At 41.3% G+C, this 13,272-nt stretch overlaps 1 protein-coding gene across 14 annotated transcripts in view; it reads right to left on the bottom strand.

The window, feature by feature from the left end:
* The window catches only part of DOCK10 (dedicator of cytokinesis 10), a 215,165-nt gene that overhangs the window by 61,404 nt on the left and 140,489 nt on the right, over positions 1–13,272 (bottom strand). For all 14 annotated transcript variants that reach the window (XM_082221655.1, XM_082221651.1, XM_082221660.1 and 11 more), the window contains 8 exons: positions 10,783–10,905; positions 7,264–7,343; positions 5,773–5,960; positions 4,661–4,726; positions 3,837–3,929; positions 3,024–3,147; positions 2,730–2,851; positions 993–1,079 (listed from right to left, as the gene is read on the bottom strand). In XM_082221655.1, coding sequence (XP_082077781.1) covers positions 993–1,079; positions 2,730–2,851; positions 3,024–3,147; positions 3,837–3,929; positions 4,661–4,726; positions 5,773–5,960; positions 7,264–7,343; positions 10,783–10,905 — 883 coding nt within the window. The remainder of the gene's footprint in view (positions 1–992; positions 1,080–2,729; positions 2,852–3,023; positions 3,148–3,836; positions 3,930–4,660; positions 4,727–5,772; positions 5,961–7,263; positions 7,344–10,782; positions 10,906–13,272) is intronic.

Here is a 13,272-nt window from a genome sequence, read left to right as displayed (position 1 = left end):
GAGACACATCCAGCGAAAATAGCGGGGAGGTGTCAGAAGCAACTGCAGGGAGACCCATGCTTCGCCGGAAGCTGCCACGTCGTGAGTCCAGGAGACGCGTTTCCGTTAAGGAACTTCTTTGCTGGAAGCGCTTCTGCAGGCAGCCACTGTCAGACTCTACTAGTGACTAGAGCAGACATGTCTGAGGAGCTCTGTCACACACAGAGGTTTGTGGGGCCGCACAAACTCTGAAGGGGCACAATTTTAAGCACAAGCAGCTAATCATCCCCTGACATGTGCTTTCCCATAGCAGCGAGGGACTCAATTTACAAATTGTTCGGCTTCCAAGGCAAAGTTCACAAACCGAAACACCGACTTCAGGGTTTGTAGTGTTCTTAATCCAAGTTGTTCATAAACTAAGCTGTTCTTAAACCAAGGTAACCACTGTAATTCCTTGAGGAAGTGAGTACAAAATATTCATATTAAACAATTTATTACAGACTAAACTAAATAGTCTATCTTTGTCCTTTGGTGATCACAAGTAGCTGAGTAAGATTGCCTTCCATGAAAACGGTCTTAACAACGAGTCCATAAGTGACTGTGGAGGCCAATTCTGGATCCACATGTCCTTCCACAGTAGGGACATAGGTTTCTGCATGGGAGCTGATTACAGTGAGGGTTTGCCAAATGTGACTTCCTCTTAGTTCGATTCTCCTTTTCGCCCTGAGTTTGTGCTTCTTCAAAGTCCATTACACCTTTGGTGAAGGCTGTTCTCCAGTGGGAGCATTTACAGGCCAGTGTTTCCCAGTTATCAGTGCTTATACTACATTTTTTTAGATTTTAGATTTTTTAGATTTGCCTGTCTATACATTCATATTCAATACTGCATCTCTAAAGTGAAAACTACGCTGACCCAACTGAAATGTTAAGCAGAAATTCTACATGCAGCCTTTGTATTCAGCCTTTCACACACACTACCTTTCACCAAGATAAATTTTTGTAAAGGTGCTCACCTGAGTATAAACTGTCGATACAACCAACGAAGACACTTTGAAGAGTGGCTTCCCTCCATCTACCCACTTCACGTCACTTCCGCTGTGCTGCAAACAATACAAACAGCACGTATTTCTATTTAATTCCTTAATTTGTAACACTAGATTTGTAACACTTGCTAAAACATGGTGCAGGATCGTTCCAAGGGGGAAAATGGGAAAATGGAGGATGCCATTAAACAGCCGAACATTCAGCCTTTCAGAACCTCAGCCTTCTGTTGGATCCATTCAGAGGTCCCATTTTCAGAATGGAGATACTTCCCTGTAGTGAGTTCTACAGCTGTTGTGGTAAGTGTATGAATACTGGAAACACATGGGCAGGACTAATCATATTTGTCTAAATTTATAAAAATCACCATGTCTAAATTTATAAAATGAAATACTGAGTCAAACTCCTCCTGTCACTGGAAATGTAAAATTCTGTGCACATGTCCAATTTAGGCAACAACAACAACAACAATTTATTGATACCCCGCCCATCTGGCTGGGTTTCCCCAGCCACTCTGGGTGGCTTCCAACAGAATATTAAAATACAATAGTCTATTAAACATTAAAAGCTTCCCTAAACAGGACTGACTTCAGATGTCTTCTAAAAGTCTGGTAGTTGTTGTTCTCTTTGACATCTGGTGGGAGGGCGTTCCACAGGGCGGGTGCCACTACCGAGAAGGCCCTCTGCCTGGTTCCTTGTAACTTGGCTTCTCGCAGGGAGGGAACCCCCAGAAGGCCCTTGGCACTGGTACCCCCCCCCCCGACACTGTTATCAAAAGCAAGAGTAGCCAACCTGGCACCATCTGCACTACGCATTTAAAGCAGTATCATGCCATTTTAAACAGGCTTGGCTTTCTCCAAAGAATCCTGGGAACTGTAGTTTGTTAAGGGTACTGAGAGTTGTTAGGAGACTCTTATTCCCTTCACCGAGCTACAGTTTCTGAGTGGTTTAACAGTCAATTCCTTTTCCCTCTGTGATGGTAAAAGGTGTCTCGTAGTAACTCACTTTGGGGGAAGCCATGACTGTTTAAAGTGATAAGATGCTGATTTAAATGCAAAGTGCAGATGAGGCCTAAACGTTGTTGGACAATGTCCACTACCCCTAATCCAAATTCATGTCGCCGCATATTTTATAGACTACCCAGAACCAGAAAATGCTGCACCTAGAAGTAGCTGTTCAGTATGTGATTCCAGACATGTATGGGATTATAACCAACAACCATGTGTCTTAATACGAAGGGCATATTTACACTGTACTTCACTGTGTCAGCTCTACAGCAGGTGCAGCATAGAAGAAAATTCTCTCATGTAATCCACACTGCATGCAAAATGTACCAGGTGAAGCAATGTGTGCATACACAATTATCTACCAGAGCCGGCTACCACAGAAAAAGGATGTGGTTGTATGAGGTGATTCTCTCTCTCTCTCTCTCTCTCTCTCTCTCTCTCTCTCTCACACACACACACACACACACACACACACACACACACTGTACACATGAGGCAATGTGTGTCTGTGAGCTTGAGGTTTACTTCTGTAACCTATCATATGTAGAAAGTGAACCCCTCTTTCACCTTCATTTCAGTAAGGCAGCGTCAGACACCAAGGATAGTAAAACTGCACAAATACTATAAATATTTCAAATTGTAAGATTCACAGACACTTTTCTTTTTGCTGGAGAGACACAAAACTCAAATGCTACACAATACCTTTCCAGCGGCAGGATCCTGAAGGCTCAGATAACCGGGAGGCAGGCTGGTTGCCACTGGTATGCTGTGTTCTTGAGACACTAGCTGGTCATCTTTCAATAAAGGGAGCCAAGCATATCCCACTGCATCCAAAAGGAGGTCTAATTAGCATTAGAACAGTTTGCTTTATTGAAATAAAGAGAATCAATGATGGTCACACACAAAAAACAAATCTTGTCATAAATGCTTGACCTAAAATGGTACTACGTAATACAGGAACAATACAAATCAGGGCTTCGATCAAAGTATAGCTACCTGATGTTTCCAGGGCCTCTTTCTTTTTGGCATTAGCTTTCGCATTTATGTCGCAGGTGATGTGATAAAATGAAAAGAGAATGTGGTGCTTCTTATGGAGTTGAGTAGGCAGCTCAAGCTTCACCTGAAATGTAAAATGTTGCAACCATTTTTAGTTAAGACGGACTCAAACAAGAGCAAGAGAGGAATCCTGGATGGCTTGAGCCTGATCTTAACTTATCATTGTTTCAATACAGTCAACTGCCCCTCTTGTCCCTACGCTGTGGAACTTGTGCATGAAATGGGGATGAGAGTACAAAACTTTACCCAGTTACATAAGTCTATTACTTTTTAAAAGATGTCTTTTGAAAAACAGCACTGTTCAGGCAAGCCTTTGGAACGTGTTTTTTCAACAAACCTGTCTTTATTGATGTTTTTATTGAAGTTATTGTAGTATTATGTTTTTATGTTGCACACCATATACAGTGTGTTTTATAAATATTAAATAAACAAATAACAAGCAAAATAATTGACCGTGTGTCTTATAATTTTCAAAAACTGTGTGTGTGTATAGAACCACCTCACAGCCCCAGCCCTTTCCTTAAAACAGTTCCTAAAGGCCTGTCTTCTCTTGCCAATGGAAGGACAACAAGGAGGTAGCCAGTCTAACTTCTCTAGGGAGGAAGTTCTAAAATTTGGGAGCAGCTACCAAGAAGGCCCTCTCCCGTGTCCCCACCAAGAATGCCTGTCAGGGTGGCGGGACTGAGAGCTTTAACTGTTAAATGTATCCTAAGTAGTAGTAATACATATGAAGTCACAATAAAGTAAGCTTACCTCATCGTAAAAATCAGGGTTCTGTGAATGATGTAGAACAGCTGTATATGCTGCTGATGCAAAGAGTGGTCCACCAGGCTTTCCGTAGATACACTGTTCAAATAGATTGTGCTTTAATTCGTTTGTAACATTTTGTGGATTGTATTCCCAACAACTGCTTTAAGTGCCCAAAGCTCTGAAGGCTTTATCAACCTGGATTCTCATAACTTATATGAACTCTTGTCATAATGGGGCCAGAAGAATTGATGTGGATCATACCTTATATGAGACAACATCTCATATAACATCTCTCTCTCTCTCTCTCTCTCTCTCTCTCTCTCTCTCTCTCTCACACACACACACACACACACACACACACACACTCACACATATGAAACAGTTCAGTGTACAATGTCCTCTCATCTACCTACCTACCTACCTACCTACCTACCTACCTTCGGGGGGAAGACCTGAACCAATGGTTTCAAATGATAGGAAATGAGATTCTGACTAAACATTAGGAATAATTTTCAGATGGTAAGAGATGTTTGACAGTGTAGGATGGTGGACTCTGCTGGAATTTTTGAACAGAAGTTGGATAGTCCTTTGTCAGAGAGATTCCTGCCTTGGAGGAGTTTGGACTAGATGTCCCTTTGTGTCCCCTTCCAGCTCTACAATTCTATGACTCTAAGTACTGCAGAATAAGCATTTCCAGAAGCCCTACTAATAATTGTCGTTATAAAGGATTGTTATGGAAATACAAACAATGCATGGAACAGGCTTAGTGGTGCCAAAGAAATTGCTTTCGACCTATTGTTTTGTGAATGAGATCCATCTCTGCTCACCTTCATGGGTTTGGCTCCTTCTTCATCGGAACTTTTAAATTCAATACAGACTGTTATATTCCGTGCCTGTAAGGAAAAGGTGCAAATGGAAATTATTAGCTCATAAATTACATGCAAATTAAAGACGTGTGAAATACAAGGCTTTGTTCCAAATCTGGCACTATGCTGCCAAGTTGAGAGCAAACCAGAGCAGTGTTATGAAGCCAGAAAGAAGACGGCAAAATATTTAACCTCTTATCAGCTGGAGTATATGAACACAGAAAGCCGACCCTTCACTTCTAAACCTTGCTTTGGTTATAATTCACATTCTGTATATAGTAATATTCAAAACAATCATTAATTTATGTTTATTTTTTCAGGTTTAACACTGGAGTTCTGTATTTGGACATACTGTGTTGTTAAATGTGATTTTTTTAAACAGGGTATGTCTATGTGGCTGAGCCCTGCTTTAAAGCAGATCTCATTTATTTCAGTGAAGCACATCTTAATGAAAGTGTGTTTAGAATCAATCCTGGTTCCATTACATTGTAGCTGCTTCTCTAATGTCATTAACTACTATAGTTTGTCAGATCATTAAGCCTGATTGAGATTTTGGAAAACAAAATGCAATTTTTAAATTGAGCAAAAGAAACAAACAGAAATGAGAGGCCTATTCCACAGGAAAGTCTGCTACACAGGTCCAAATGCTATTAATAAAATCAACAGGTCTTATTTTTACATAAACGCGTGTACAACTGGGGGTTCCAAAGGTGAATAAGGTTCAGACATATTCTATATTCGTTGCAAACTAAGGGCCAAATTATCTCTTGGTGAATGGTTATTAGGAGCACAGTGAGCTTTCAAGGAGCAACGAAGCTAGCATTCAACTGCTTAATCGCGCTCAGATCCCTTGTGAGAACAGCTGAGGCCAAGCAGCTGAATAATTGAAAGCATCACTTAATTGCTAGGGATCTAACCTATGCACTGAAAGCTGCTTGTGAATCCTTCAGTTTAAGGGAATCGAGATTTTAGTCGCAAACTAGTCAATAGGTAAGTCCTGGTGAACTAAGAGGGACTTGCTTCTGAGTAAACACACTGAGGGTTGCTGTGCTAAGGCTCTTGCTTTGGCATACCTTGTTGAAGCATTTTTGGCTATCGTATTTCAGATGTTTGGGATAGATGTAGATTTGGTTTTTATATACTCTATAAGTCTGGGAGTACTTTGTCGATTCTTGGACAAATTCTTCCACCTCTACTGTGGGCTGATGCTCCTTGATATCATTGAATGGCTTGATTGGAATAAAAGATGATGTTACACAATCTTGAGAAAGAAAAAGAAAGAAAGAAAACCCTTTAGTCACAAAACTGTAGCCTTTTACTATTATGGGCTATAATCTAGAAAGCCCAGCAAACACAGCAGGGCTTCTTATACCTCTTCCCTACAACCCCCACAACAACCACACTATCACAGTTCTTGATGGATGAATCAATCAGACGTTTGTTTTCTGGGTCAAAACTCATACTTGGCTGAGCAATATCTTGGTGGGGTTGGGGAGTGCTGAATCTTGGAAGATCTGAAATATTCAAATCCTTCTGGGCAGCCAGCAGCAGTGAGGGATGAATGGTGCTTCCCTCTCATCTGTTTTCCTTTCTGGGTAATTTTTTGGGGATGTTGGGGGTTCCCTGGGCTGGGAAACCCTCCAGAACTGGCATATTATATCCTCCTGTTTAGGATAAATATTTGGGTAATTGGAAAGCTTTGGACTGAAGATGTCTTCAGTCCAATATAACACTATGTAAAGATACACACTATGTAAAGATGCACACATGGGCATCCACAGGGTGGGAACTGGGGCAGGGGCTTGTTTCTTCCCAACTGGATGAACCGCAATCCACAGATTCCTGGCTTACCTTTTAAAAAGAGCATAATTCTAGCATGTGTAAAATTTTATTATTTGTATGCTGTCCATTTGACTGGGTCGCCCAGAACATGCGATACAAAAGTAAAATGTACATGTACTATTCATCTCATGTTTTTGTGAGAAATCAGCCTGCTTTCCCTGTTCAGTGTTTTACTTTCGACCTTCCCCCACCTGGAAAAATTCCTGCAGATGCCTATGGATGCAGAATTTGTTGAAGGAGGAAATCCTATGAAACTGGCAGAGGAGGAAACACGAGTGATACATATTTCCTTTGTGCATGTTCTTATGGTTCATGTGAAGATGGGGGATATTATCTCTTTCCCCTTGTCAGAAAAAAGGGCATCTCTTTCCATCACACAAGGTCTGAAAATGAATGGGAAGGAAGACTAAGACACCCATGCTTCTACTTTTGCTGCTTGTATGGAATGTTTGAAATTGCAAATGGTTTTATCCATGAAATTCTATGGAACACAGATGTGGTGATGTGCCATGTAGCCTAGTGTCAGATGTGTTAATGGTACAAAATCTGCCTGTCTACCAAACTCCTTCACAAAACTCCACTCCTATGCAAAGCAACCACAGAATCATTAAAAACAACCCATTTTATTTATTTATAAAAAAGTGATATTCATCCCCCCCTTAATCCCAGTGCCTCATCACAATGGTTAGCAATTTCTTAGAAATTATAAATTGGAATCATACTTTGGTGCTCCAAAGGTACAGAATCAACTGTGATTTCTAAGCTGCCAGGTATGATCTGAATTTTGTTGATCTTCTCTGCCCTGCAAACATCAGAGGAATATTTTTTAAAGGTGACGCAGACGGAATAAGCAAGAGCAGTTGTAAGTGAACACAGACATTGATCACATCATCACCGTATGTTTGAAGCACTCTTATACCACTTTAATAGTCATTGTTTTCCCCAAAGAAACCAAGGAATTGTAGTTTGTTAATGGTGTTGAGAGCTGATAGGAGATCTTTCACAGACCTACAGTTCCCAGTACAAATTAATGGTGGGACCATTATATAAAGCAGCGGTTAGGGAACTGTGGCCCTCCAGATGTTGATGAACTACAACTCTCATTATCCTTATCCATTGGCCATACGACTGGGGCTGATGACAGAAATAGTCCTGCAACATTTGGAGGAAACCTGCCCCCCCACAAGTATAAAGGAAAATGGAATTAGTGATTTAAGGCACAAAGAAAAGAATAAAGCAAAACATTAAATTTTAGTGAACTGCTGAACTACAGCAAAATCCATTTTTCTTCTCGAACAGAAGTGAGGTAACTGTCAGGAAAAGAACTCTTTTATTTAAACTTATTCCTGTTATTTTTCAGCAACAATTATTGTAATAATGGTAGGAAATAACTCTGAGCAATATTCACTGTATTGTCATTCAGCTACGCCTAGCTGAAAAAACGGTGTCAGCTTCTGCATTGTAACAATGAAGGGATGAGGAACGAAGTGAAAGCTCTGTCTAGGTGACCATTATTCCATTGCTGAAAGCTCTTCAATGGCAAATTTGAAAAGCATTATCAAGGCTAGAATTGCTAAGCCGTATAGAACAAAGCCTTTCTGATGACGAATTGCCGTAGATTCTGAAAAAGCAAACTAGGCTGGATTCAGCCACTGAAGATTAACTTTGTACTGCAACCTGAAGTACAGAGTAACCCTAGGACTCTCTCTGCCCTTGGCTTAAGAGAAAACCCAAAGCAGGCTTATCCTGAGAGCCCTGCTAGGGAGCTGTGAAAGGTAAAAGGACCCCCGACCATTAGGTCCAGTCATGGCCGACTCTGGGGTTGTGGCGCTCATCTCGCTTTATAGGCCGAGGGAGCTGGCGTACACCTTCTGGGTCATGTGGCCAGCATGACTAAGCCGCTTCTGGTGAACCAGAGCAGTGCACGAAACGCCGTTTACCTTCCCGCCGGAGCGGTACCTATTTATCTACTTGCACTTTGATGTGCTTTCGAACTGCTAGGTTGGCAGGAGCAGGGACCGAGCAACAAGAGCTCATCCCGTTGCGGGGATTCGAACTGCCAACCTTCTGATCAGCAAGTCCTAGACTCTGTGGTTTAATCCACAGCGCCACCTGTGTCCCTTCCCAGGGAGCTGTACACAGCCCTAAACCAGTTGGGTTACCAGCTCCTGTATGGAGCCTGAACATATAATCAAAGTTCCAAAGATGACACAGAGGCCTTGCTTTGTTAAATTCTTATAAATCATTGAACATGAACATAGAGAGGGGTGAAAAAGACCCTTAATGAAATGAAGCAGTTACTGGATGAAAACCACTCTGTACGGGACTTCCTGCTTTGCAGTGAACGTAGTTCTCTCGGGTGCTCCAGTACCCAGGAGGGGTCCCAGATGGAGATTAATGCGGGGTGGAAAGGGGCATGTCTCCCCTAACCTTTTGAGGGTATTGAAAGGGCACGAACCATGGTTGTCTGTTAATGCCTTTTGTTGTTGTTTGTGAGCAGGGTAGGAAATCCCTGTCTCCCAGATGAAAAGTTAAGGGCACTGGGCTCAATGGCTCCGTCCAAGGACAGCCCCAACCAGCTACCATGGTGAGCTGCGGAATACCTTTGAATTCGGACAGAATTGGCAAGTGAAGAGGCACCCCCAACCCATGAAAAGATCCTGATTTATGCTGCAGGAGAAAATCATCTGTTTGGAAAGAATGAAAGATGCTAAATTCTTCTTTGCTTGAACGGTGGAAGGAGGGGAGGAGAGGCAATATTTTAAGTCATATTTCTGTTCTCAGGATCTATGTTATTCACCATCCCCAAAAGTAATGGAATGCAAAGTTGTTGGGAAGAGTGGACTTTAAAGATACCTCTTTGCGTTGGATTTATTTTATAACAAAGGACAATGCCTGAAAGGAGGAGAGTAACAACCCTGAGGGACTTTTGAGGGCTTTTGACCACCTCTTGGAACTTTGTATTGTGAAACAAAAATAGTAAAGAAGAAAAGATTGGTAAGAACTAGACTGACTGTCTGTTAAGCACTCGGAAGAGAATAAGCTGTGGAGTTGGATGTAATGGAACTGAGCATCGGCAGGATGGAGTGCAGGATGATCTATTAGTTTAGGGGGGAGAATGTAGAGGAGATACGAATTTTGTTGAGATTACATCAATCCATCCCTCTTGAAGCTTGAAGTTGGAAATAAGAAAAGTGAAAGGGACAGGATGGACCACAGTGTATACCATCTTGACAGCTTCAGAGACTTTCAGACAGAGAAGAAAAGATATGGATTATGTTTATTTATTAATGATTTATTAATGAGCTGGTTGTATGTAAGAATTCAGATTAAATTTGGCGAAATGTGAAGGATGGGTGACACTGGGAGATTGGCAGTGTTAGAGGGGGGAATGTGTGTGTGTGTGTATGGATTTCATTTTCACCCTCTGCACACAGCACCAGTGAGGCTTGAGTTGTTTATTACTGGGACAGCAATGTTCAAGGCCATGTTAGAGAGGAATGTGTGCATGTTGTCTGGGAGGAAGCAAGATCTGTCTTTCTCAGGAAAAGTGTTACTCAAGAGGTATCAGAAGGAAATGTTTCAAAATTGATGAATGGCTATTATAAATAGATAAAAGAGGATTTACTGTACTTGACTATTTTGAGGATAGGTTATAGCCATGTACAAAAGCCACAGCAGAAATTGGTAATGGAACAGGTGATGTGTAGGGAGAAGGGGGTGAATGGATTTTGAAATGATAGTTGAAAAAATTATTTCATTGGGAGCAGCAAAAGAGGGAGGAAAATAGAGAGGACATCAGGGTGGGTGGAAAGTCAGCTTTTAAATTTGTATTGAATTTGTATTAATTTGGTGACAATTTGTTAAAAATTATGGAAAATCAATAAAAATAATTGGCAAAAAAAGGAAATCCCTTTTGTACTTCCATTTAGTCAATATACCTGATAAAACACTCCTCCATGAAATGCATCTATATATCTTTAATTCCTACACTTTCCCCTTGCTTCAACTGAAATTAATTCCATTCAGCACTACAATCAAGCGGCCATAAAGTTTGTTAATGCAGCAAACATCTCTCCAGTTTTCCCAAAGAGCTTTGCTGGAAACCCACTTTGGCATGCAACTGACTAATGTGAAAACCATTCCATGTAATGTGGTTGTTTTGGCACTCATCGCTTCTGTGTAAACAAAACCATTGATGCAAAGGAGTTAATCAACACAGCCAAGCAATGATTCCTTACCTTCTGTATTCTGTGACGAGTTTCATTAAGTCATCCATTGAAATTTTGCTACTTTCTTGCCTGAACAAAGGTGAGAACCGGGAATCTCTGTCAATATTTCCCTGATTATCTTTAAAGACTGGTCTGTAACAAAGGGGAAACAATATATTAAATGAAAACCAAGCTATTGTTAATTATCTCTAGGGATGCATGAGTTCCTTCCTTTGCCGCTGAGTTCTACTATCAAGCTTTCTTTTTACTAATTCCATCTTTTATTTTTTAAAAAATCCCCAAACCTAAAATAAACATAATTTATCTAGAGGTTTTCAGCAATATGTCAGTCAGATTGTGGCGTGGGCATTGAAATCCAAGTAGTTCAATAATATTCACACCACACACCAGATTTCTGGCAGCACTTAGGATGATATCAAGGAGGTACCTCCATTCTTGTTGCGGGTACAAGTCTATGCAAATATACCTGGGAATAAACTAGGGTGACCAGAGCACCTTTAATGGTGGAGTAGATGAGGGAATTGATGCCTTCTCATGCTACAATTAAAGGTCCAGGAGTCCTGTCCTCTTACACTTTTTGGCCACCTTGGAACAAACCTCACAGAATAGAGTGACGCTGGACTTCAGTGTCCGAGCTGAACTATGGTGGTGGAGATGCTCCTTCAGATATACTGGACCAAGGCTATTTAGGGCTTTAAAGGTCAGCACCAACACTTTGAATTGTACATAGAAATTCTGTACCATTGCCATGACATGACTGAAAGTGTTGGGAATCAGGATGCTTTCCTAGGATGCAGCTTTAAAGAAGGGCTGAGCAAGCTTAAGAGCTCCAGGATTTACTTTGTATTTACTACAGTCCAGTGGCGTAGCGTGGGTTGTCAGCACCCGGGGCAAGGCAAGTAATTTGCGCCCCCTAACCCATGGATTTTAGCACTCGAGTCTGTTCCGCCCCCCCCGGATCTTTTTCTTTATTTTTTTTTAAAAAGAGTGAGTTTCCACCCAGAGAACTGATAAGTTTAGGTTCTGATGCTTCACCTCTTAGTTTTAAGCCCTTCCTTCATAAGATATACAGGTTCAGATTCTCCACCACTGGATATTGGGGAAGCAGTTGGTTAGGTAGATATAGAATCAGACATAAAGGATACTTCTAATATTACAAGTCATTGAGATATTCTGCATATTGGATTCTAAAATGGTCTGGTAATATTCGGTGCTCCAGATGTTGTTCAGTTCCCACTCCCATCAGCCCTAGCCATCATGCCCAGTAGCCGTGGGATGATGAGAGCTGTCATTCACTAACATCTGGAGGGCCACATTTCCCCCCACCTTTTTTGAAAATAATAGAATAATAGAATGGAAGGAAGGCTATATGGAAAATATTTTGTGGGAAATGAGGTCTCCAAGTACAAATCCTATTTGCAAACTCTGGCAGCTGTGGTAGAAATATGAGAAAGGGAGACTGACTTCTCACATTGTAATTCTAATGTGTGCTGCAATTATTCTCTCTTGGGAAAGTGTAGAGGGCAACAACCCAAATTCCAGGACACAGAAACTTCTGTTGCGACAAAGGGCAGTTCTAGTGGCCAGCTTGAGATCTTGTCAGATTAGGAGTGACTCAAGAGTAAAGATTACATTATGGCTGCATGTGCCTGCTTTAAATTATAATAGCACAAAGTAAAATATAAAAATCCACATTAAATGGGAATAGTACTATAGCCAGAAATTAAAGAAATGGAAAGCACATTCACAGTCCAAGATTTCTGCTTTTCATCATAGCCGAGCCACATTTTGCACAGCATGTTGTGTGTGTCTAGTGGAAATATCTATTTATAGCCTTGTGCAATTTACTAGGGCAAATTCCACTTTGTGAGCTGAAAACGTGGATAAATCTACGAACTCCAGGAACTTTACTTTGGTTATGTGAAGGGACTATTGATCCACAATTACCAGCCGTGCTAAAGCTATCCTGTGCTTTAATTTAAATGCTGCTTTTGCAGTCTGTGAGCTACGTGTATATGGATTGGTACCTTGTCTGTCCAGTAACATATAAGAGCAGGAATTAAATGGGATGGGTGTGAGATGCAGTTACTTGCCAAGTCAATGCCACTCACTGGACCACTCTATTTCAAACTAGCATGCAATTTAAAATAGTGAAATGAAATTCCGCCCAGCCTTGAGAAGCACAGAAAGGTGAAACAGGAAGTGGGTGAGAGAATCATTTCCCCAACTTCCTTTTTCTGCTCTATGTAGTTTTTAAAGATCACATCAGCAGCTGAACAGAAAGTGGAGTGACCAAGAGGGTAGGAGGGAAAGGGGAAGAGACCAGAAAACTGAGGAAGGGAAAGCAGAATGGCCAGAGGGGAGAAAGGGGTATGTCACAGGAGAGAGAGAGACAGAGAGAGAGAGAGAGAGAGAGAGAGAGAGAGAGAGAATTGCTTAGAGGGTGAAGGAAGATACACATCCACATATACATATACTGGTCCAGTGAAATGCATCCTC

Source organism: Podarcis vaucheri (assembly GCF_965113315.1).
Source record: "Podarcis vaucheri genome assembly, chromosome: 5".
Taxonomy (NCBI): domain Eukaryota; kingdom Metazoa; phylum Chordata; class Lepidosauria; order Squamata; family Lacertidae; genus Podarcis; species Podarcis vaucheri.
This window is presented reverse-complemented; position numbering and strand designations above follow the sequence as displayed.